The sequence below is a fragment of the Rattus rattus genome, chromosome 18 (assembly GCF_011064425.1).
Source record: "Rattus rattus isolate New Zealand chromosome 18, Rrattus_CSIRO_v1, whole genome shotgun sequence".
Taxonomy (NCBI): Eukaryota; Metazoa; Chordata; class Mammalia; order Rodentia; family Muridae; genus Rattus; species Rattus rattus.
In genome coordinates, this window is record NC_046171.1 from 24692270 (window position 1) to 24716686 (window position 24417).

Genomic DNA, 24417 nt, shown 5'->3' on the forward strand with positions numbered 1-24417 from the left:
TGACACTTTGTATTTTTTTTTTAACTTCTCAAACATTTATTGTGCCTCCAGATAGAGTAGATAGAGATAAAAAGAAATAAATAAAATCATAACAAATGTAAAAATGGAGATACAAATTGAAGCAAGGGATAGAATTCCTCAGTTGTTGTTTTCTTTCTTTTTTTTCCTCCATCTTTATTTTTTTTTATTTATCTTTATTAACTTGAGTATTTCTTATTTACATTTTGATTGTTATTCCTTTCCGGTTTCGGGCCACATCCCCTAACCCCCCTTCTCTATGGGCTTCCCCTCCCCATCCTTCCCCCATTACCACCCTCCCCCCAACAATCACGTTCACTGGGGGTTCAGTCTTGGCAGGACCAAGGGCTTCCCCTTCCACTGGTGCTCTTACTAGGATATTCATTGCTACCTATGAGGTTGGAGCCGAGGGTCAGTCCATGTATAGTCTTTGGGTAGTGGCTTAGTCCCTGGAAGCTCTGGTTAGTTGGCATTGTTGTTCATATGGGTTCTCGAGCCCCTTCAAGCTCTTCCAGTCCTTTCTCTGATTCCTTCAACGGGGGTCCCGTTCTCAGTTCAGTGGATTGCTGCTGGAATTCGAATATGTATTTGCTGTATTCTGGGTGTGTCTCTCAGGAGAGATCTACATCCGGTTTCTGTCGGCCTGCACTTCTTTGCTTCATCCATCTTATCTAGTTTGGTGGCTGTATATGTATGGGCCACATATGAGGCAGGCTCTGAATGGGTGTTCCTTCTGCCTCTGTTTTAATCTTTGCCTCCCTATTCCCTGCCTAAGGTATTCTTGTTCCCCTTTTAAAGAAGGAGTGAAGCATTTGCATTTTGATCATCTGTCTTGAGTTTCATGTGTTCTGTGCATCTAGGGTAATTCAAGCATTTGGGCTAATAGCCACTTATCAATGAGTGAATACCATGTATGTTTTTCTGTGATTGGGTTACCTCACTCAGGATAATATTTTCCAGTTCCCTCCATTTGCCTATGAATTTCATAAAGTCATTGTTTTTGATAGCTGAGTAATATTCCATTGTGTAGATGTACCACATTTTCTGTATCCATTCCTCTGTTGAAGGGCATCTGGGTTCTTTCCAGCTTCTGGCTATTATAAATAAAGCAGCTATGAACATAGTGGAGCACGTGTCTTTGTTATATGTTGGGGCATCTTTTGGGTATATGTCCAAGAGAGGTATAGCTGGGTCCTCAGGTAGTTCAATGTCCAATTTTGAGAGGAACCTCCAGACTGATTACCAGAATGGTTGTACCAGTCTGCAATCCCACCAACAATGGAGGAGTGTTCGTCTTTCTCCACATCCCTGCCAGTATTTGCTGTCACCTGAGTTTTTGATCTTAGCCATTCTCACTGGTGTGAAGTGAAATCTCAGGGTTGTTGAACATTTCTTTAGGTGTTTCTCAGCCATTCGGCATTCCTCACCTGTGAATTCTTTGTTTAGCTCTGAACCCCATTTTTTAATAGGGTTATTTGTCTCCCTGTAGTCTAACTTCTTGAGTTCTTTGATATTTTGGATATAAGCCCTCTATCAGTTGTAGGATTGGTAAAGACCTTTTCCCAATCTGTTGGTTGCTGTTTTGTCCTAACAACAGTGTCCTTTGCCTTACAGAAGCTTTGCAGTTTTATGAGATCCCATTTGTCGATTCTTGATCTTAGAGCATAAGCCATTGGTGTTTTGTTAAGGAAATTTTCTCCAGTGCCCATGTGTTCAAGATGCTTCCCCACTTTTTCTTCTATTAGTTTGAGTGTATCTGGTTTGATGTGGAGGTCCTTGATCCACTTGGACTTAAGCATTGCACAGAGTGATAAGCATGGGTCGATCTGCATTCTTCTACATGCTGACCTCCAGTTGAACCAGCACCATTTGCTGAAAATGCTATCTTTTTTTCCATTGGATGCTTTTGACTCCTTTGTCAAAAATCAAGTGACCATAGGTGGGTGGGTTCATTTCTGGGTCTTCAATTCTATTCCACTGGTCTATCTGTCTGTCTCTGTACCAATACCATGCAGTTTTTATCACTATTGCTCTGTAATACTGCTTGAGTTCAGGGATAGTGATTCCCCCAGAAGTCCTTTTATTGTTGAGGATATTTTAGCTATCCTGGGTTTTTTGTTATTCCAGATGAATTTGCAAATTGTTCTGCCTAACTCTCTGAAGAATTGGATTGGTATTTTGATGGGGATTGCATTGAATCTGTAGATTGCTTTTGGTAAAATGCCCATTTTTACTATGTTAATCCCGCCAATCCGTGAGCATGGGAGATCTTTCCATCTTCTGAGGTCTTCTTCAATTTCTTCTTCAGAGGCTTGAAGTTCTTATCATATAGATCTTTTACTTGCTTGGATAAAGTCACACCGAGGTATTTTATATTATTTGGGACTATTATGAAGGGTTTCATTTCCCTTATTTCTTTTTTGGCTTGTTTCTCTTTTGTGTAGAGGAAGGCTACTGATTTATTTGAGTTGATTTTATACCCAGCCACTTTGCTGAAGTTGTTTATCAGCTTCAGTAGTTCTCTGGTGGAACTTTTGGGATCACTTAAATATACTATCATATCATCTGCAAATAGTGATATTTTGACTTCTTCTTTTCCGATCTGTATCCCCTTGATCTCCTTTTGTTGTCTGATTGCTCTGGCTAGAACTTCAAGAACTATATTGAATAAGTAGGGAGAGTGTGGGCAGCCTTGTCTAGTCTCTGATTTTAGTGGGATTGCTTCAAGTTTCTCTCCATTTAGTTTAATGTTAGCTACTAGTTTGCTGTATATGGCTTTTACTATATTTAGGTTTGGGCCTTGAATTCCTATTCTTTCCAGGACTTTTATCATAAAGGGGTGTTGAATTTTGTCAAATGCTTTCTCAGCATCTCATGAAATGATCATGTGGTTTTGTTCTTTCAGTTTGTATATATAATGGATCACGTTGATGGTTTTCTCTATATTAAACCATCCCTGCATGCCTGAGATGAAGCCTACTTGATCATGGTGGATGATTGTTTTGATGTGCTCTTGGATTCGGTTTGCCAGATTTTTATTGAGTATTTTTGCGTCAATATTCATAAGGGATATTGGTCTGAAGTTCTCTTTCTTTGTTGGGTCTTTGTGTGGTTTTGGTATAAGAGAAATCGTGGCTTCATAGAAGGAATTCAGTAGCACTCTGTCTGTTTCAATTTTGTGGAATAGTTTGGATAGTATTGGTATGAGGTCTTCTATGAAGGTCTGATAGAATTCTGCACTGAACCCGTCTGGACCTGGGCTCTTTTTGGTTTTGAGACCTTTAATGACTGCTTCTATTTCGTTAGGAGTTATGGGGTTGTTTAAATGGTTTATCTGTTCCTGATTTAACTTCGGTACCTGGTGTCTGTGTAGGAAATTGTCCATTTTCTGTAGATTTTCAAGTTTTGTTGAATATAGGCTTTTGTAATAGGATCTGATGATTTTTTAAATTTCCTCTGATTCTGTAGTTATGTCTCCCTTTTCATTTCTGATTTTGTTAATTTGGACAGACTCTCTGTGTCCTCTCGTTAGTCTTGGCTAAGGGTTTATCTATCTTGTTGACTTTCTCAAAGAACCAACTTTTGGTTCTGTTCATTCTTCTATGGTCCTTTTTGTTTCTACTTGGTTGATTTCAGCTCTGAGTTTGATTATTTCCTGCCTTCTATTCCTCCTGGGTGTATTTGCTTTTTTTTGTTCTAGAGCTTTTAGGTGTGCTGTCAAGCTGCTGATCTATGTTCTCTCCTCTTTCTTTCTGCAGGCACTCAGAGCTATGAGTTTTCCTCTTAGCACAGCTTTCATTGGGCCCCATAAGTTTGGGTATGTTGTACCTTCATTTTCATTAAATTCTAAGAAGTCTTTAAATTCTTTCTTTCTTTCTTCCTTGACCAGGTTATCGTTGAGTAGAGCATTGTTCAACTTCCATGTATATGTGGGCGTTCTTCCTTTATTGTTATCAAAGACCAGCTTTAGCCCGTGGTGGTCTGATAGAACCCATGGGATTATTTCTATCTTTCTGTATCTGTTGAGGCCTGTTTTATGACCAATTATATGGTCAATTTTGGAGAAAGTACCATGAGGTGGTGAGAAGAAGAAGAAGAAGGCCTGTTTTTTGACCAATTATATGGTCAATTATGGAGAAAGTACCATGAGGTGCTGAGAAGAATGTATATCCTTTTGCTTTAGGATAGAATGTTCTATAAATATCTGTTAAGTCCATTTGGTTCATGACTTCTCTTAGTCTGTTTATGTCTCTGTTTAATTTCTGTTTCCATGATCTGTCCATTGATGAGAGTGGGATGTTGAAATCTTCTACTATTATTGTGTGAGGTGCAATGTGTCTTTTGAGCTTTAGTAAGGTTTCTTTTATGTATGTAGATGCCCTTGTATTTGGAGTATAGATATTTAGGATTGAGAGTTCATCTTGGTGGATTTTTCCTTTGACGAATATGAAGTGTCCTTCCTTATCTTTTTTGATGACTTTTAGTTGAAAATCGATTTTATTCGATATTACAATGGCTACTCCAGCTTGCTTCTTCCGACCATTTGCTTGGAAAGTTGTTTTCCAGCTTTTCACTCTGAGGTAGTGTCTGTCTTTGTCTCTGAGGTGTGTTTCCTGTAGGCAGCAGAATACAGGGTCCTCATTGTGTATCTAGTTTGTTAATCTATGTCTTTTTATTGGTGAGTTGAGACCATTGATGTTGAGAGATATTAAAGAATAGTGATTATTGCTTCCTGTTATATATTCATATTTGGATGTGAGATTATGTTTGTGTGCTTTTCTTCTCTTTGTTTTGTTGCCAAGACGATTAGTTTCTTGCTTTTTCTAGGGTGTAGCTTGCCTCCTTATGTTGGGCTTTACCATTTATTATCCTTTGTAGGGCTGGATTTGTAGAAAGATATTGTGTAAATTTGATTTTGTCATGGAATATCTTGGTTTCTCCATCTATGTTGAGAGTTTTGCAGGATACAGTAACCTGGGCTGGCATTTGTGTTCTCTTAGGGTCTGTATGACATCTGTCCAGGATCTTCTGGCTTTCATAGTCTCTGGTGAGAAGTCTGGTGTGATTCTGATAAGTCTGCCTTTATATGTTACTTGACCTTTTTCCCTTACTGCTTTTAATACTCTTTTTTTATTTTGTGCATTTGGTGTTTTGACTATTATGTGACAGGAGGAGTTTCTTTTCTGGTCCAATCTATTTGGAGTTCTGTAGGCTTCTTGTATGTTTATGGGCATCTCTTTTTTTATGTTAGGGAAGTTTTCTTCTATGATTTTGTTGAAGATAGTTACTGGTCCTTTGAGCTGGGAGTCTTCACTCTCTTCTATACCTATTATTTTTAGTTTTGATCTTCTCATTGAGTCCTGGATTTCCTGTATATGTTGGACCAGTAGCTTTTTCCGTTTTACATTTTCTTTGACAGTTGAGTCGATGATTTCTATGGAATCTTCTGCTCCTAGATTCTCTCTTCTACCTCTTGTATTCTGTTGGCGATGCTTGTATTTATGGCTTCTTGTCGCTTCCTTTGGTTTTCTATATCCAGGGTTGTTTCCCTGTGTGCTTTCTTTATTGCTTCTATTTCCATTTTTAATTCCTTCACCTGTTTGATTGTGTTTCCCTGGAATTCTTTCAGGGATTTTTGTGATTCCTCTCTATAGGCTTCTACTTGTTTATTTATGTTTTCCTGTGTTTCTCTAAGGGAGTTCTTCATGTCTTTCTTGAAGTCTCCCAGCATCATGATCAAATGTGATTTTAAATCTAGATCTTGCTTTTCTGGTGTGTTTGGATTCCGTGTTTGCTTTGGTGGGAGAATTGGGCCCCGATGATGCCATGTAGTCTTGGTTTCTGTTGCTTGGGTTCCTGCGCTTGCCTCTCGCCATCAGGTTGTCTCTGGTGTTACCTTGTTCTGCTGTTTCTGACAGTGGCTCAACCGTTATATAGGCCTGTGTGTCAGGAGTGCTGTAGACCTTTTCCTGTTTTCTTTCAGCCAGTTATGGGAACAGAGTGTTCTGCTTTTGGGCGTGTAGTCTTTCCTGTCTACAAGTCTTCAGCTGTTCCTGTGGGCGTGTGTCCTGAGTCCACCAGGCAGGTCACTTGGAGCAGAAAAGTTGGTCATACCTGTGGTCCCTTGGCTCAAGTTGGTCATGGGGGGCTTCTTTTGAGCTCTTGGTGAGGGCGGCTAGCAGGAGGGCCTGTGGTGCCTTTTCCTGGAACACCCCCCACCCCACCCCCATGCACTGGGGTCCCAGATGGCGTCAGGTGTTTTCCTCTGGAGTCAGAAATGTGGGCAGAGTGTAGTCTGTTCTGGCTTCCCAGGCATGTCTGCCCCTCTGAAGGTTTAGCCCTCCCTTCCACGGGATTTGGGTGCAGAGAACTGTTGACCCGTTCGCTTCAGGTCCTTCAGGTCCGGGTGGTATCTGCCACTTTGTATTTTTAACACCTATATAAACCATTTCTCTACAGCAAGTTCAAAGCCAGAAGGGAATTTACAAATCTATCTCAGAAATAACTGTAAAATGAAATCTGACCTGGTCCTGATGGCACATGCTTTTAATCCTAGTACCCAGAAAGCAGGGGCAGGGTTAGAGATTTTGAGACCAGCTTGGTCTACATAACAAGTTTCATGAAAACCAGGAATACATAGTAAGACCCTATCTCAGAGAGAGAAAAGAAAAACAAAAAATGTACATTAACTTAATAATATATTTGTCTCACATCTGGCTCAGGATCATTTTATCTTTAAGAAATCTTAGCACCCTTAAGAAGAGGGTAGATAGTATCAATTAGTGATTTGAGTATTTGTGGTCGATGTAATAGTTACATCGTACAGTTTGTGATTTTTAAACAAAAAAACTCTTTCTTTGGAACTTGTTTTTGTCATAAGCATAAGAATGTTAAACTGCACCATATTGCTGTGATAAACACCATGACCAAAAGCACTGTGGGGACGCAGGGCTTCTTTCATGTACAGGTAGTATGTCAGGGCACGAGCTCAGGGCAGGAATCTGAAGGAGAACCCGCAAAGGCCCACTCACTGCTTCAGGCCCACTCATAGGCTCACCCTTGCTGCACTTAGATAGGTTTTTATACAGCACACAGTCACCTGTTGGAGGAATGGAGTTGCCCACAGTGGGCTAGGTCTGATAATTTGTTATGACCAGATTGGATATACTTTATAAGATTGATTTTCTTTTGTGATTAAAAAACAGATGGGTTGGGATGTTTTTTAAAGAATTTGAGAAAAAAACAACAGTAATAGCAACAAAGTAGTACAACATGACATAGGATCTATGCGACAAAAGTGAAAATATTGAAGTGTCAAGAGATGGACTCACAGGAAAGTATGTGTGGGCACCAGTCGATTGCCTTATTGACTGTCTGAATTCGAAGCCTCAGGAGGAAGAGAGAAAGCAAGCTGGTTTGGTAGGACAGTGGACAAGCACAGCCCACATGTTTTTATCGAGGAAATAGACACACAAGTCCAAGAAGCCAAGTTATCTAAGATAACTCCAGAGAGATTAAGCCCAAGATAAATCATCACATGTTCCAAAGCCTAAGCCAAAAAAGACCTTGGAAACAGCCAGGGAAGAAAGAACAGGTTGCCACATACAAAGAAAGCTCTGCGGACATGTTAGCAGCTCTTGCAGCAGACCCGGGCCAGCCAGTTGGGGTGACACAAGGACTGAAAGTAGAAGCTGTCAGATGCCCTCTGACTGCCTTCCATAAAGGGAGAAACAAGAACTCAGATAACAAAAGCTGAAGGGCTTCACTAACCGCTGTCTGGCTGGAGGTGTTGAAGGGAATCCTAAGTGGAATGAAAGCTCACATAGGCCACATGAAAGAGTAGATACATAAGTAATAATTTTGATATAAAATGGGTAATATGAAAACTGTAAAATATTTTTGAGACAAATTTAAAATATCTAAATAATGAACTTAAATAGTCCAAAAGACCTAATATTTTTAAATATGTCACCTTCCTACCCCAAATTAATTATATAGTCAATGCACTATCCAAATTCAGCTGGCTTCTTTATAGACCAAATTGATAGACCAGTCCTACAAGTCGTTCAGCTCATGTTTGGGAAGTGGTGTCAGTTAATGTCAGATATCTAAGTGGCTGTGCTCTTGTCTCCACCACCTGCAGCTTTTGCCTATGATGACAGAGCAGCTCCAGTGGATGCCATTGGTGAACACCAAACTGCATGAGCCTTTCGTACGGTTTATCTACTGGTCTCTGAGGCAGCTGGACGCTGGCACGCAGGTACTGACTCTCTGGAGTCTATCCCCTGCCAGATTCTTTACCGTCATCAGCTCTCTCGGTTATGTTCACAGAAAGAAATAGCAGTGCGTGTGCACTCTGCTCTTTTTCGAGAACAGTCTTCTCTATACAATACTGTCCTAAGGCTTCGTTAGGAATTGTACTCAGCTTGCAGACCAATTTCGTGTGCTCTGTCTTTTCAGCATAGGAAGGTAACCATCTTTCCCTCACACTGTCCTGTCCCTGCGTCTTTCCCTCACACTGTCCTGTCCCTGCGTCTTTCCCTCACACTGTCCTGTCCCTGCGTCTTTCCCTCACACTGTCCTGTCCCTGTGTCTTTCCCTCACACTGTCCTGTCCCTGCGTCTTTCCCTCACACTGTCCTGTCCTTGCATCAGTATTACTTAATTTTTGCATAAAATTCTTGTGCATCCCTTTAGATTTTCAACTACTTAAATTTTCAACTGATTTTTATGTTAAACTGTGTAGTATATATGTTTATAGCGATAGCATGTTTGCCTACATGTTTGTAAATGCACAATGTGCATGTAGTGGCCACACAAAAAGAAAAGCATTGGATAACCTGGAACTGGAATTACAGAGGATTGTGAGTTATATGGGCACTGAGAACTGAACTCAGGTCTTCTGCAAGACCAATAAATGTTCTTAAGCCATCTCTCTAGGCCTGGGATATATTTGGGGGAAAGTTAGATTATCAGTTCAATTTTTATTAAATTTTATAATATTGTGTGTATGTCTGTGTGTCTGTGTGTGTGTGTCTGTGTGTCTGTGTATCTGTGTGTGTCCCATGCACAAGCAGCACATACCCATGGGCCCTTGAGCCATGGGGAGGTCAGAGGACAACGTCTACGGTGTGCGTCCCAAAGATTGGTTGGCAATCATTAGGTTGGCAAGTTAGGCAACAGGGGTCTTTCCCTGCTGAACGCTCTCCCCACCCCCAGATCAAATTCTCTTTGTAGTTGCATGATTATTATGATTTTTCTAACTTCCTGTAGTTTGTGCTTTTTGAAGAAACAAATTTTGTCTCATTGACAACTTTATACATCTAGAATTTGAAATGTAAAGAGAAAATGTGAGCAGGCACGACATATCTGGTTCTCTGAAACTAGCTGCGGCACAGCGGCAGACAGTGTGTTCTCAGTGTCCAGAACCGTGGCTCTGTTACACATCGGTGTGGACAAGTTGTGGACTTTTACTTCTTTACCTTGGCCGTTTTCCCCAACCTTTTTTTTTTTTTTTTTTATTGATCTTTCAAAGGATCATCTCTTTGTTTTGCTTTCTACATTTTTGCTTTCAATTTAAGTATTTCTTCTCCTCTCTTTCTTATTTTCTTCTACTACTTTAAGTTTATTTTGCTCTCTTGTTTCTAGGTTACTGAACTGAAATTTTAGATTATTGTTTTAAGACTGTTTATCCTTTTCTGTATGTGGTAGTGTTTGGATTGACACAGTCTTACTGTGTAGCCAAGGCTGGCCTTAACTCACAGGTCTGTCTCAGCAGTGCTGGGATTATAGTGAATGCTGTTACCATACCAGCTCCTCCCGTCCCTCCTTCCCCTCCCTCCACTCTCTTCCTTCTTCTCCCTCTCTTTCCCCGCTCTTTCCTTCCCTTCCTCCCCTCACCCTTTCCCTCACCAATGCAGGTTCTTATGCTTGTTTGTACAGCAGCCACTTAGCCACCTGAGAGGCATCCCCCTTGTCCTACATATTTTGAAAGTCACATTTTCATTTACATTTGTAAAATCTTTATTTTATTTTTATGTGTATGTATGTGTATGTATGTGTACGAGAAGAGGGTGTCAGAGCACTTGGACCTGGAGTTAGAAGCAGTTGTGAGCTGCCTGGCCTGGGTGCTGGGATGCGAACTCTAGTCCTCAGCAAGAGCAGCAAACACTCATAACGGCTGCGCCATCTCTCCAGCCCCTTTGTTTACATTTAACTAACCTAGTGTTCCAGGCCCCTTAGAACTTCTCTGCTGTATGTGTTACTTAGAAGTTCCCGAAGGCCTTTCTGTTTTTGATTTCTGGTGTGTCTGTATTGTTGAAGTTATTACTTTTATATCTATTCTGTGGTAGAGTGTTTTATAAATATTAATTGATAGTATTTATATTTGCACTGACACTTTATCTAGTTCTACTGTCAATAGAGGATAGTATGTTGGAGTTATGTCACAGCCTTTGCATTTGTGTTAAGGATAGTGTGTTGGAGTTATGTCATAGCCTGTGCACTTGTGTTAGAGGATGGTGTGTTGGAGTTATATCACAGCCGGTGCATTTGTGTTAGAGGATAGTGTGTTGGAGTTATGTCACAGCCTGTGCATTTGTGTTAGAGGATAGTGTGTTGGAGTTATGTCACAGCCTGTGCATTTGTGTTAGAGGATAGTGTGTTGGAGTTATGTCAAGCCTGTGCACTTGTGTTAGAGGATAGTGTGTTGGAGTTATGTCACAGCCTTTGCATTTGTGTTAAGGATAGTGTGTTGGAGTTATGTCATAGCCTGTGCACTTGTGTTAGAGGATGGTGTGTTGGAGTTATATCACAGCCGGTGCATTTGTGTTAGAGGATAGTGTGTTGGAGTTATGTCACAGCCTTTGCATTTGTGTTAGAGGATAGTGTGTTGGAGTTATGTCAAGCCTGTGCACTTGTGTTAGAGGATAGTGTGTTGGAGTTATGTCACAGCCTGTGCATTTGTCTTATACGATAGTGTGTTGGAGTAATGTCACAGCCTGTGCATTTGTCTTAGAGGATAGTTTGTTGGAGTTATGTCACAGCCTGTGCATTTGTCTTAGAGGATAGTGTGTTGGATTTATGTCATAGCCTGTGCACTTGTGTTAGAGGATAGTGTGTTGGAGTTATGTCACAGCCTTTGCATTTGTGTTAGAGGATAGTGTGTTGGGGTAATGTCACAGCCTGTGCATTTGAGTTAGAGAGTAGTGTGTTGGAGTTATGTCACAGCCTGTGTATTTGTCTTATACGATAGTGTGTTGGAGTAATGTCACAGCCTGTGCATTTGTCTTAGAGGATAGTGTGTTGGGGTAATGTCACAGCCTGTGCATTTGTGTTAGAGGATAGTGTGTTGGAGTTATATCACAGCCTGTGCATTTGTCTTATAAGATAGTGTGTTGGAGTTATGTCACAGCCTGTGCATTTGTGTTAGAGGATAGTGTGTTGGAGTTATGTTACAGCCCGTGCATTTGTGTTAGAGGATAGTGTGTTGGAGTTGTGTCATAGCCTGTGCACGTGTGTTAGAGGATAGTGTGTTGGAGTAATGTCATCGCCTCTGCATTTGTGTTAGAGGATAGTGTGTTGGAGTTATGTCATATCCTGTGCATTCGTGTTAGAGAGTAATGTATTGTAGTTATGTCATAACCTGTGCATTTGGGTTAGAGAGTAGTGTGTTGGAGTTATGTCACAGCCTGTGCACTTGTGTTAGAGGATAGTGTGTTGGAGTTATGTCACAGCCTGTGCATTTGTGTTAAGGATAGTGCGTTGGAGTTATGCCATAGCCTGTTCTTTTGTGTTAGAGGATAGTGTGTTGGAGTTATGCCATAATCTGTGCATTTGTGTTAGAGGGTAGTGTGTTGGAATTATATTATAGACTGTGTACTTGTTTTCTCGTAGACCATCTGTTTTTTTTTCTCACTTTAAATAATTAATTTTTGTGTGTGAGCTGCATGGTGATGTCAGTTACCTTTAACCCAACACTCAGGAAGCAGGGGCACTGAGTTCTCTGAATTCAAAGTCAGTGTGGTCTACAGAGCGAGTTCCAGTATGGCTGAGGCTACACAAGAGAAACACAGTCTTGAAAAGCCTATCAAACAAACAAAAAATATGTATATGCCTATTTTGCCTGCACATGTATCCGTTGTTGTAAAAATATAAGAAATAGAATGCTGTCTTTTACCCACAGTTGGTCCGGCACCACAGTGCCCCAAGATATCTGCTAGATATCTTAATCTCAGTCAGCCTCTCACCTTCTTTGCTCCATCTCATATCATACTGCCAAAAGCCTCTCTCTGAGCCTGTCAGCAATCTCTCTACCTATTTAGTTTCCAAGATAGGTTTCCCTGCCAGAAACACACATCCCAACTCGGCAGCTGTCCACTGTCTCCAGCCACCGCACAGTTTCCTACACTCAAACTGTCATGTAAAAGATCACACAACACAATAACCTTTGACCCAATTGATAAGATATAATTGCCCACCTAAACACATAAAGCCCAGTACACATCCATCCCTTCAGAACATTAATAACAACCTGTAAATACACAGAGCAGAACTTTATGTCAGCTTCCATTTTCTCTCCTCGGGGACTACTCTCTGTTCCTCCTATCTCTACCTCTTTCCGTTCCAGTCTCCTCCTCCTCCTCCAAACTTTTCTCCCGCCCGTCCTTCCTTCTCGTCCAATGACAGGCCTCCTCCTATCCTGTACCTGCCCTCACCTGTATTTTACAAATTAAATAGGGAGAAGGTTCTGGTGAAGTCACCTGAGTCCTGAGTATGACTAGGCAATTGTCCCTAGGGCAATGGAATTAGCATCAAAATATAGATAACTCCAGGGCAAACCACAACATGTACCACCACTTGGATGCAGTACCCATGGAGATCAGAAGAGGGCCTCTGATTCGCAGAGTTGGAGGTACAGTTGTGAGCTGCCATGCTGTGCTGGAAACCAAAACTGGGTTCTATGCAAGAGCAGGAGGTGCTCTTAGCACCCACGCCAACTCTCCAGTCTGTTCACATGTTACAACTTTGTTGGCTGGTGGATACACACTCAGAATTATTACGCTTTCTTGAATATTAACCCTGCTTCCATTATGTAATTTTTTTTATTGCGATCATTTTCTTTAAAAGTTGTTTTTGAATGATGTAAGATTTAATTGTTTTAGACTTTTAAGAATAGAAACATTCTGCATGCTACTAAAATTATGTACTTTCCTCAGGGATACTAAAATCTTATTTATAGTACATTTAAATCAGATCACACTGTTCTTACCAAATACTGCCCAATCATTTGGTATTCCCAAAATCTAAGAATATCTGTTCCTAGTTTTTGGTGTACATATTTGACATGTGCTATTCACATTCAGTAACATGCTGAGCTCAGAATCAGTTTACAGATCCTCATGAAGGGGTGAAAAATCATGAAAATCAGTGACAAGGGCTGGAAGAATTAAGTCACAACACAAACGTCTAAATTATTTCTAAATCTAGTGTAAGCATTCTCATTTCCAGGACTTTGAAATGGCTTCCTTTTGTTTGAGCCATAATGAGTCTGTGGGAGAACACCAGATTCCATGTTATTCTAGAAATACTGTTATTATTTCTGTTTTGTCTTTTTTTTGTTGTTGCAATTCATTCCATGATAATTTTCCATGATTCAGACCCAGTATTTTCTTCTTTTGAAATTATTATGTTTTCAGAGTCACTGGAGGTATCTATAAGATCTGAAAACATAAAGTCAGTCATTTGACAAGCAACCACTTCTATGTCCTTGCCCAGGACAGACTTTCAAGCTTTGGGCTGGGTCTGGGGCCGGGGCTGGGTCTGGAAGGAGTTAAGTTAGCTTTGGTTCCTGGGAACCTGGCTTTTCTTACTTGAAGAGACTTGGGCCATCAGTTTGCAGGTCACTGTACTCAGTCTCTGATGCTGCCTTTGTGCTTTGTGTCAGGATGATCTTCCTGCTGACTACACACTTTGATCTGGTCCTCTGAGAAAGCCTAGGAATGGCCTGGCTCCCAAGAGGGAAAGTGGTGAGCTCAGAGAATTCCAACTCCCCCCTTTTTGATATTTCTCTGGAAAGGGCTGGAAGAATTAAGTCACAACACAAACGTCTAAATTATTTCTAAATCTAGTGTAAGCACTCTCATTTCCAGGACTTTGAAATGGCTTCCTTTTGTTTGAGCCATAATGAGTCTGTGGGAGAACACCAGATTCCATGTTATTCTAGAAATACTGTTATTATTTCTGTTTTGTCTGTTTTTTTTTGTTGCAATTCATTCCATGATAATTTATTTTAACCTGATCATAATTTCTTAAAAGAAAATTTCAAGAAGAGCAGTTCATACTTCATTTTTAAAGGTTACTTATATAGTTTTAATTGTAATTTTGCTTATTTTCAATTCTATTTTTCTTAAGTATTTGCTTTAGTGAATACATTTGATCAAACTATTTAAAAAGATAATTGCATATATTTTTAATAGCATTCAACTATGACGTCAACGTTGAGGAGATTGGGGGAAGACATATTTAAAGGAGTTACAATTAAAGGAACTCAGGATAATTCTTTAGAACATTCTGTGGAGAACAAAGCAAAGACAGCAGCGTTCTTCAAGAGCTCCAGCTTGTCACTGAGATTCATATCAACCTTAATTGTCCTCAAAACAGTCACTCAAGGTAAGCTTGACTGTTCACTGAGTAAATAGTTATGAGCAAATATTATATAATGAAGCATTTTTTATATTCAACTATGTTCAAGCATTTCAGAATGAGATTTTGAGTTATTTTACAGTAGTGACAGATTTTGAAAACAGTTACTTGTAATTGCTGAGTTTAAGAGAATAAAGTCAGCCAGATGGTGGTGAGGCATGCTTTTAATCCTGGCGTCCCAGAGGCAGAAGAAGAGGCAGGTAGAGGCAGGCAGACCTCTGAGTTGGAGGCCAGGCTGGTTTATAGAGAGATTCCCAAGACATTCAGGCTACACATGCAACCCTGTCTCAAAATACAAAAAGAGAAAAAAGGAAAAAGAAAAGAAATTCTTAGATTGTCTTCAGGTTGTTGGTTTGGTGTTGTTTTGAGACAGGGAGTCTATGTAGCTTTGGCTGCTTTGGAAGTTATGATGTAGAACAGGCTGGTTTCAAACTTGTTGGGTCCAGGAATGGCCTCACAAACCATGTGAACATTGGTCTCAGTCAGACAGGGATGGTTTATTGAGCATATGATGCAGGACTGACTGGTCGACCTGGGCCATGGTCCAGATTTGGGAACTAAACCATGACCCTGAATTAAGATCCTACAGGGTTTTTAAGCCCCAAATCGACAAATATCAGTGCCAAGTTATTTCACCAATCAGGATTCGGGGATAGTGGCTTTCCTTAGGAACCTGTCTTTGTTGTACACTTATCCTGCTCCTATTGGTTGTGATATCAACTATGGCAGGGGACTTAACTTGTCTAACATTCATGCCTTAACTTGCCAACCAGGACGTCAGTTATCTGTGTACATGTCTCTTTCTGTGCCAAGTAGGGTGTCAGTTCCCAGGGAGGTCTTGGGAACTTAAACTTTACTTTATTCCAAATAGTTTCTTACACTGGTGCAGGTCCCTCTCTTACATTGGCGTCTATCCCAGAGATAGCTTATAAAGGCAAATACTAAAAAGGCAAATACATAAATGCAGGAAGTACTGTTGGGTGGTTGGTTTGGGTCCAAGCTTATTGTGGGTAACTGTACAAAACAGTTCTACTGACTTCTGTCATGATTGGTTTCCAAGGGCACAGAACATATGTAAGCGAACAGACTGTGTAATCAAACTTGACATTAGAAAGTATTCTAGTAACAGCAGAAACATGAGAAAGTTTCCTTATAATGGCAGGATAGCCATAACAATTATGTAGGCCTTAACATTCTACCCAGGCCTTAACATTCTACCCAGGCCTTAACATTCTACCCAGGCCTTAACATTCTATCTAGACCTTAACATTCTACCCAGGCCTTAACATTCTACCCAGGCCTTAACATTCTACCCAGGCCTTAACATTCTACCCAGGCCTTAACATTCTACCCAGGCCTTAATATTTTATCTAGGTCCCAACAGCACTCATGGAGATCCTCTCCCCTGCCTCCTGAATGCTGGGACTAAAGGCATGTGCTACCATGCCCTGCTTTTGTTGATTCTATTTTTTCGTTGATTCTTTTGTTGATCATATTTTTATGTGTCCTTTGCTACCTTTGTATTTGTCACATAAGTTGAAATTGTTTTGTTTCCAGTAGAGAACAGGACAGGAAACTGTAACCTGTAGTCACATACTGATTTGTAAATGAAGTTTCCTCCATAAGCACACACGTTGGTTATGGACCATGTATGGCTGTTTTGCTAGAGGACACAGCTGATTAGTTGGCAGTTCCTGACAACCAGAAAGAGCAGCCTTGCACAGCTGTGAATTCACTGAGGGGGACTCTGTGTGTGCCTCACACAGTGCATGGTGTGTGTACAAGAGTAAATAAGGCAGTGACTGATCGAGAGCATCACTACAGCCAGTGTCAGACATAGTTAATGCCTATTTGTAATGTTGCTGTAATGCTGGAGAGATTGCTCAGTGGTTAAGAGCACTGACTGCTCTTCCAGAGGTCCTGAGTTCAATTCCCAGCAACCACATGGTGGCTCATGACCATCTGTAATGGGATCTGATGCTCTCTTCTGGTGTGTCTGAAGACGGGAACAGTGTACTCATAACATAAAAGAATAAATTAAAATTTAAAATGTTGCTATAATGAGTTACCTCTTTTTGACTGGTTAAAAAGAGACTTTTCATAAAGGGAAGGAATGCCAGCAAATAAACCATCCTTCTATCTCTCCCACATGCTGACTCAGCATCCAAGTCTGAACAGTCATTTTTTCCCCGGATGCGACAGTGTTTTCACGGCTTCCTCAGCAGTGTTGTGTTCTGTTAAATCACTCCTGATGGCTTGAAACCAAAATCCTAATCCTAATGTATGATTTGGTTACTTGGTTATGGCTCTCAAGTTTGTAGTAATAGATTGCTGATAACTTTTAAAGGTCTCTCATGAAAAGGCACTATGAACACAAAGTAAAATTCACCACAGACCTATGGTGGAAACTTTTCTGCACATAAAAGCATGTTTATTCTCCAGGTGGTGGTGGTGCACACCTTTAATCCCAGCACTCTGGAGGCAGAGGGAGGCAGATCTCTGTGAGTTCAGGCCAGCTGAGTCGACAGAGTGATTTCCAGGACAGCAAGAGCTGTTATACAGAGAAACTCTGTCTCAAAAAATTAAAACCAAACCAAACCAAAACAAAAACAAAATCAACCAAAACAAACCATGTATATTCTCCAGAGGTAAATAAAGTCAAAATGAGGAACTCAAAGCCACTCAATTAATCATGGAGAATATTCAGTCATACGTCAACGTGTAGCATCATCTAATGAAATGTAATGGTTTTTAATTTTTTATTTTATTACATTTTAAAATTATTTATTTTTAAATTATTTATTGGGGAATGCACATAGCTTGTCAGAAGATGGTTTGTGGGAATTTGTTTTTCTCCTTCCCGCATATGTATTCTGCAGATCAAACTTAGGCTATCAGGTGTAGTGACAAGCACCTTACCTACTGAGCCCTCTTGCTGGCCCATAACATTCATTCTTGTTAAACTCTGAAATAGCAAACATTCAATAAGATCTGTTTATTTGGTTAGGAGAAATAAAACTGTGTAAGATGTTCTTTGTCCCACTTCTTGAGTAGTAAATATAACAGTACAGTATTGAACATGCTGCTGTGTGAATATTAGAAAGTAAAATTATAGGGTTTTAAAAAAAAAAAAAAACAACTAAAAAAAATCAGTAAAAGAGAAGTGTAGCAAATATGCCACAAAGATGACAAATACCGTAATTAAAAAGTAAAACATGTCTGATTGAATAATATAACTGTACTCTTCCTACAAGAAACACATTTTATATATAAATAAAGTAAGTAAACAAAACACTAAGAAAGGAAAAACAGCTGGAGAGATGGCTCAGTGGTTAAGAGCACTGACTGCTCTTCCAGAGGTCCTGAGTTCAAATCCCAGCAACCACATGGTGGCTCACAACCATGTGTAATGCGATCCGATGCCCTCTTCTGGTGTGTCTGAAGACAGCTACAGTGAACTTATATATAATAAATGAATATATCTTTAAAAAAAAAAAAGAAAAAGAAAGAAGCAAACAAAGGGAAAGGAAAGAAACGAAAATGAAAAAATGTTTTAAAAAAGAAGGAAAAACAACACAGTAGCTGGACATGGTTGTGCATATCTTTAACCCTGGCATTTGGGAGACAAAGGCAAGTGGATCTTTTGAGATTTGAGGCCAGCCAGATCTATATAGCAAATTGCAGGTCAGCCAAGGGCTACATAGTTAAGATCCTATCTCAAAACAAAGAAAAAGATAAGACACAACATTAATATTAGATACAGCAAATTTCTGAGGACCCAATTTTTGGAGATAAAGCAAGCTATCTCATAACAATTAAGCAGTCAGCAAAACCTGATAGAATTGAAAGAAGAAACAGTCCACAAGTATGGCCAGTTATGACTACATTGTTAAGTAGCTGGTAAAATATTAGTAGAGAGTAAGGATTTAAGGACTGGAGAGATTAAAGTGGTTAAAGTGCATATCGCTCTTACCAAGACTGGAGTTTGCCTTCCAGAACCCATACTGAATACCTGTCAACTGGTTGTAACTCTAATTCTAGGAGACATGACCCTTTCTTCTGGCCTCTGTAGGCACTGCACTTTTGTGCACATAGCCACATACATTACCACATACATTCATGTACTTCAACAAAAATAAGGAACTATTGCAGATCTCAATCTGTGGATTGTGACCCCTTTGGGGAAGTCATATATCATTTATCCTGCATATCAAATATTTACATTATGATTCACAATGGAAACAAAGTTATGGAGTAGCAATGAAATAATTGTATGGTTGGGGGGTGGCACAACAGGAGGAACTGTATTAAAGGGTTGCAGCATTAGGAAGATTAAGAAACACTGGGCTAGAGCAATGGCTCAGCAGTTAAGAGCTCTGAGGGGACCCAGGTTTGATGCCCAGCACCTACATGGTAGCTCACTCTGTAAGTCTAGTCTAAGGAGATTCAATGCCCCTTTCTGGCTTCCTTGGGCAGTGCACTGTGGCAGACAGACATGCAGGCAAAATACCTGTTCACACAAAATAATAAAGTAATTTAAAAAATAAATCTTTTTAAAAAGTAAAGTGGGTTTGAGTAACACTATCAACCAACTTGATCTGTTTGTAGAAACAAACATAACAGCAGAAGAAAACACTGTAATCCTCATGGTTAGGACATTGTGTGGGTCATGAAACAAACTTTAACAAATTTAAAAAGATTTCAGCTGATACTCAGAAAACCTTCAAGTATTTGAAAATTAAAGTACTTCTTTGTAACCTGTAGATCACAGAAGATGAGAAGAAATGAAATCAGAACATTCCAAGCTTTGTGGAATGTGGGGAAAGTGCCATTCAAAGGCCCCAGATTCTTTTAAAACAGAGGGGAGGGCAGTGGAGCAAATAAAAAATAAACTGTAAGGTTATGATCAGCAGAAGGAATCTGGAAATATGAATGGAGAAAAATCAGTGAAGACTAAAACTTTTTCATGAGAAAGCTAATAAACTGATAAGTCTCTAGCGAAACTGAAGAGAAAGAAAGAGAAGGTATGGACTCAGACAGCAGAGACGAGGGTGATAGGAGTCAAAAGAAGTGAAGGAGTGTTCTGGACAGGGTAAAGCAACACACCCAACACTTCTGAGGAAACGGCATGTTATTTCAAAGATAGAAATGCCAAATCTCTTAACCTGGATGTTCCTATTTCTGCATAGAAATCGAATTTGTAGTTGTTAAGTTTTCCTTTAGGAAAATTATAGGCACAGATGACTTTACTTAGCAATTATACCGTGCACTCAGTGGAAACACTTCTAGAATAAAACTATGAACCGTTTATAAACATGTGGGAGACAAAAGATATAAAATAATGTAGATTGTACACTAAAATCTAAAATTAAGTTGAGAAGCTGAAGGTCAAATAGGCAGACACATTTAGATAGAGACACTTTACCCATGGGCCAGGTCGTTTACTATTTGGTGCCATTCTTTCCAAATTGGTTGCTGTCACCTCACAGTGATCAAAATGGTGTTAGACTTTTAGATAGAAATCGATAAGCCAATTTCTAAACTCAGAGGTCCAGCCACTGTGGACGGGGACAGTTCTTTCTGAAAATGACTCTAGAGTGATAGTTTATCATATGTGGGGTGGTTGGGACTTGCACCCTCACATACAACAAAAAGAAACTCAAAATAGAATGCAAACCAACATTGAAAAGCTAGAACTATAAAACTTCGAGAGGAAAACACAAGAGATTATGATACTAAACTTGGGTTTGGCACAGAATCCCTCCACCCCTTTTAATATGATATGTCATAAAACCAGACTAGCTCCAGATTTGCTATGTAGCCCAGACTGGCCTTGAATTTGCTATGTAATTCAAAGCAATCTCATGATTGTGTCAAGTCCCCCAACTCTGCTAAACAGAGCATAATTGTCCTGATTTAGGAAATGGTAATTTGACTTTATCAAAATGAAAAAAATCTGGAGGCTAGAGAGATGGCTTAGCCATTAAGAGCACTTGGCTCCTTTTGCAGAGGACCTGGATTCAGTTCCCCACACTCACATTGGTTGACTCATGCCTGTCTGTAACTCTAATTCCAAGGAGATATGGTACTTTATTTTAGCCTCCATTAGCACCACATGCACCTGGTACACCTGTTATACTCAAGTGGCCACACACACATACAAGATACATACATTTTTTAAAATTCAAATTTTTGATTTTTCATTGTGTGTGTGTTCAGGTGTATGTATATGGAGGCCAGAGGTCAACATTGAATATCCTCCTCAGTTACTTTCCACCTTAGTTTTTGAGCTACGTTTTCATTTTAACTGGGAACTTAACTGTTTTGCCTAGACTTGCTGGCCCTCAAACCCTAGGGGACCTCCTGTATACAGTTTTCTGGAGATGGGATTACAAGCATGTGCTGCCATTCCTTGCTTTTTACGTGGATTCTGGGCATTCAGATTCAGGTCCTCATGCTTGAACAGCAAGTACTTTACCAATCGAGCTGTTTCCCTACCCTAAAGTGTATGTTTTTAAAATACAATGTTTATGGAAATCCGAGTTAAAAATCGAATTACTTGCAAATTGCATGTCCTAGAAAAGGGGGTTGATGCGTAAGAAGACAGTCCCTTTAAAATTAAAATGGTGAGAGCAGTTAGCAGCCTCATCAAAGGAGACCTGAATGGCAGAGACACACATGTAAAGATGGTGGGCATCTTCCTTCTGGAAGCTTCTAGCTTAAGCCCCTGTGTTCACTGTGGAAGTTAGGTGCTGCTGTGATGAAATGTCCTGACAAAAGCAACGTAGGGGAAAGGGGCCGATCTCATCTCCCAGCTCAGAACTCAGTCCTCATCCATGCTGCTGAGGAAGTGCAGGCAGCAGGAGCTCAAAGCAGCTGGTCACATCAGACCCAAACAAAATCAAAGAGCAGTGAAGAAAAGCAGGCTGTTGCTCAGGCCCTTTTGTCTGATGGCCATGTCACTGATGGCTCTGAGTGTCTGATTGTGTGAGTCACCTTGCCCAGAACTCTGTGGACTTTGCAGAATAATTGGGTGTCTGTTGAAAATTACTCGTCTTACTATAACGTGTGAAATGTAGCAGGTCTTATCCATTCTGTCCTAGTGCATTTTCCCAAGAGTAGCAAAGCTTACTTTTACACACAGGTCTATGTGTGATTTGTCCGTAGTAGCCTCCCAAGTACTGCTCCAGCCTGAAAACAATCCAGATGTTTATCAGAGACTGAATGAAGAAATGTTACAGCCACACAATGGAATGTTACTTAACAATAAAGAGGAACAGGCTGTTGATATTTGTAGTGGCACAGTGAGTCTAAAAGTAATTATGCCAAGTGAAAGAAGCTAAAATACATGGGAGATGATTACTTAAATGTATTGCAGAAAGTACAAATACCTTGTAATGACCTTGATGTAACCTGAAATGACAGAAAGTACCACCCCATGACAGAAACCTTTTTTTTTTTTTAAGTTAAAGTATAATTCATTTCTCTCCTTCCTGTTGACACAAACCTTTAATGATTGCTTGGGTCTAGAGTTGGTGATAGAAGGAGAAATTATGAAAGGTTTGAGGAAGCTTTTTGGAGTGACAGATGTAATAATAGTCACAGCTGGGGTAAGTTTAGAGGTATGGAAACATAATAAATTTAAGAGCATCGTGCACAGTAATGATTATTTATTATTAGCTTGGTGAGTTGGTGAGCTTATTAGGGTTATATACAGGGGTGTGTGTGAGAGTAACCTAACGAAACGTGGGAGACACAAAGGCCTCATGAGAAACCCCACCCTAGTGAGTGATAACTCAGGAAAGCTGAATCCTGAAATTCGTGCTCAGATTTCAGGCAGTGCCACCAGAGAGACTCCTTTATATGCTTACTGCCATGTTTTCATAGTACATAGAACTCAGCTTCACAAAGACATTGTAACAAGCCCAAAACGTACTTTGAGCATGTCTTCCCCCATACTCCGTTCTCTCCCTTTCCTCTTGCCCCTTCCCATTAGTCCCGAGTTCCCCCAGACAGTTCTGCACTACTCTCACATCTTTATGTAGATACTTGATTTTATGTCGCATAAGATCCAGGGCACACAAGTAAGAGAAAAAAAGCTAATATGGTAATTTCAAGTCGCATCAATTTTCCTAAAAATAAGTTTGTTCTTGCTGGCTGAATAAAATTCTGTGGTGCATATACACGTGTTCTCTCTCCACTCCTAGGCATGCTGAGGTTGGTTCTGTAACTCATCTTTTGTGAACAGTAATGCAGTGAGCATTGCTGTGCAAGTGTCTCCGTGATGGATGCTTGGATCCCCTGGGGAAGTTCACATGGGTAGGGTAGCTGGGCCACAAAGTACATCTGTTTTAATTTTTTGAGATACTTCCAAACTGGTTTTCACAGAAGCTGGCCAGGTTTACATTCCCTCAAGCAGTGTATATAATGATCTAGCCCTGAGGTAGGTGTGTGTGTGTGTCTGTGTTTGTGTGTGTGTGTGTGTGTGTGTGTGTCTGTTGTCTGTGTGTGTCTGTGTTTGTGTGTGTCTGTATGTCTGTGTGTCTGTGTGTCTGTATGCCTGTGTGTCTGTGTCTTGCCAGCATTTACTGCTACTTCGTTTTGTTTTAGGGTTTACTAATTTTATCTTATGTATTTGAGTACACTGTCTCTGTCTTCAGACACACCAGAAGAGGGCATCGGATCCGATTATAGATGGTTGTGAGCCACCATGTGGTTGCTGGAAATTGAACTCAGGACCTCTGGGAGAGCAGTCAGTGCTCTTAACCTCTGAGCCATCTCTACTTCTTTTCTTAAGGACTGCCATTCTGATGAGGGTGAGAGGGAATCTCCTTGTAGTTCTAATTTGTATTTCTCTGATGGCTAGTAAAATTCAACATCTTTTTTTTTTTTTTTTTTTTTTATGTTTTTGGCCATGTTTTCATCCTTTTGAAAACTGACTTCCTTTCATTGGCCCATTTATTGATTGGGATTTTTAAAATTTCTTTTTATTTCACTTTTGAAAGGTGTATAGCTAAAGCCTTTGCCCATTCAGAATGTATCTTCTTGGTTTTACTATGAAGATGCCACTTGTCAATTGTTGGCATTATGTCCTGAGCAGTTGGATTCCTTTCCAGAAACTCGCTACCCATAGCTACATCTCTGAGTGTCTGCCCTGCCTTTTCCTCTCACAGTTTGAGCTTGAGGTTTTGCACTAAGGTCTGTGATCCATGTGGAGTTGCTTTTTGTCACAGGATGAGAGAGAAGGGTCCGCTGCCATTCTTCTGTGTGGGGATTGGAAGAAGGATGCCAGCTTTTGTGGCACATTCGTTGAAGAGGCTGCCTTTACTATGTACTCTGGCCTCTTTGCCAACATTCAAGTAGCTATGTGGGCTCATATTTGAGTCATCTAATGATTTTTAAAGCTATCGGTCATGGAATAAATGACTCTCCCAGAGGCATATAAATGAACTCCCTAGTTCATGTCGTCTTCAACGTCCTCTGCTCTTAAGCACATCTATACGCTTATCTTTTCCTTGAACCTACAAATATTTTGAAGACTTTGATGCACGCATAGAATGCATCTTGCTTATGCCACCCTCATTCTCCTCCTCCACTGCCTCTACCCTCACCTTTTCTATCACACCCCCCCCTTTGAAATATGTGTTCTTTTCAAATATTTCTAATCCCATAGTCATACTGCCAAGACAGGTCTATA

The 24417-nt window shown here is 40.2% G+C and overlaps 2 protein-coding genes across 4 annotated transcripts in view; both read left to right on the top strand.

The window, feature by feature from the left end:
• Positions 1-24417, top strand: part of P4ha1 (prolyl 4-hydroxylase subunit alpha 1) — a 1160453-nt gene that overhangs the window by 624072 nt on the left and 511964 nt on the right. The window lies entirely within an intron of this gene.
• Positions 1-24417, top strand: part of Ccdc138 (coiled-coil domain containing 138) — an 82118-nt gene that overhangs the window by 37044 nt on the left and 20657 nt on the right. Inside the window, exons 12-13 of the mRNA XM_032888375.1 lie at positions 8162-8278; positions 14495-14687. Of these exons, the coding sequence (XP_032744266.1) occupies positions 8162-8278; positions 14495-14687 (310 nt within the window). The remainder of the gene's footprint in view (positions 1-8161; positions 8279-14494; positions 14688-24417) is intronic.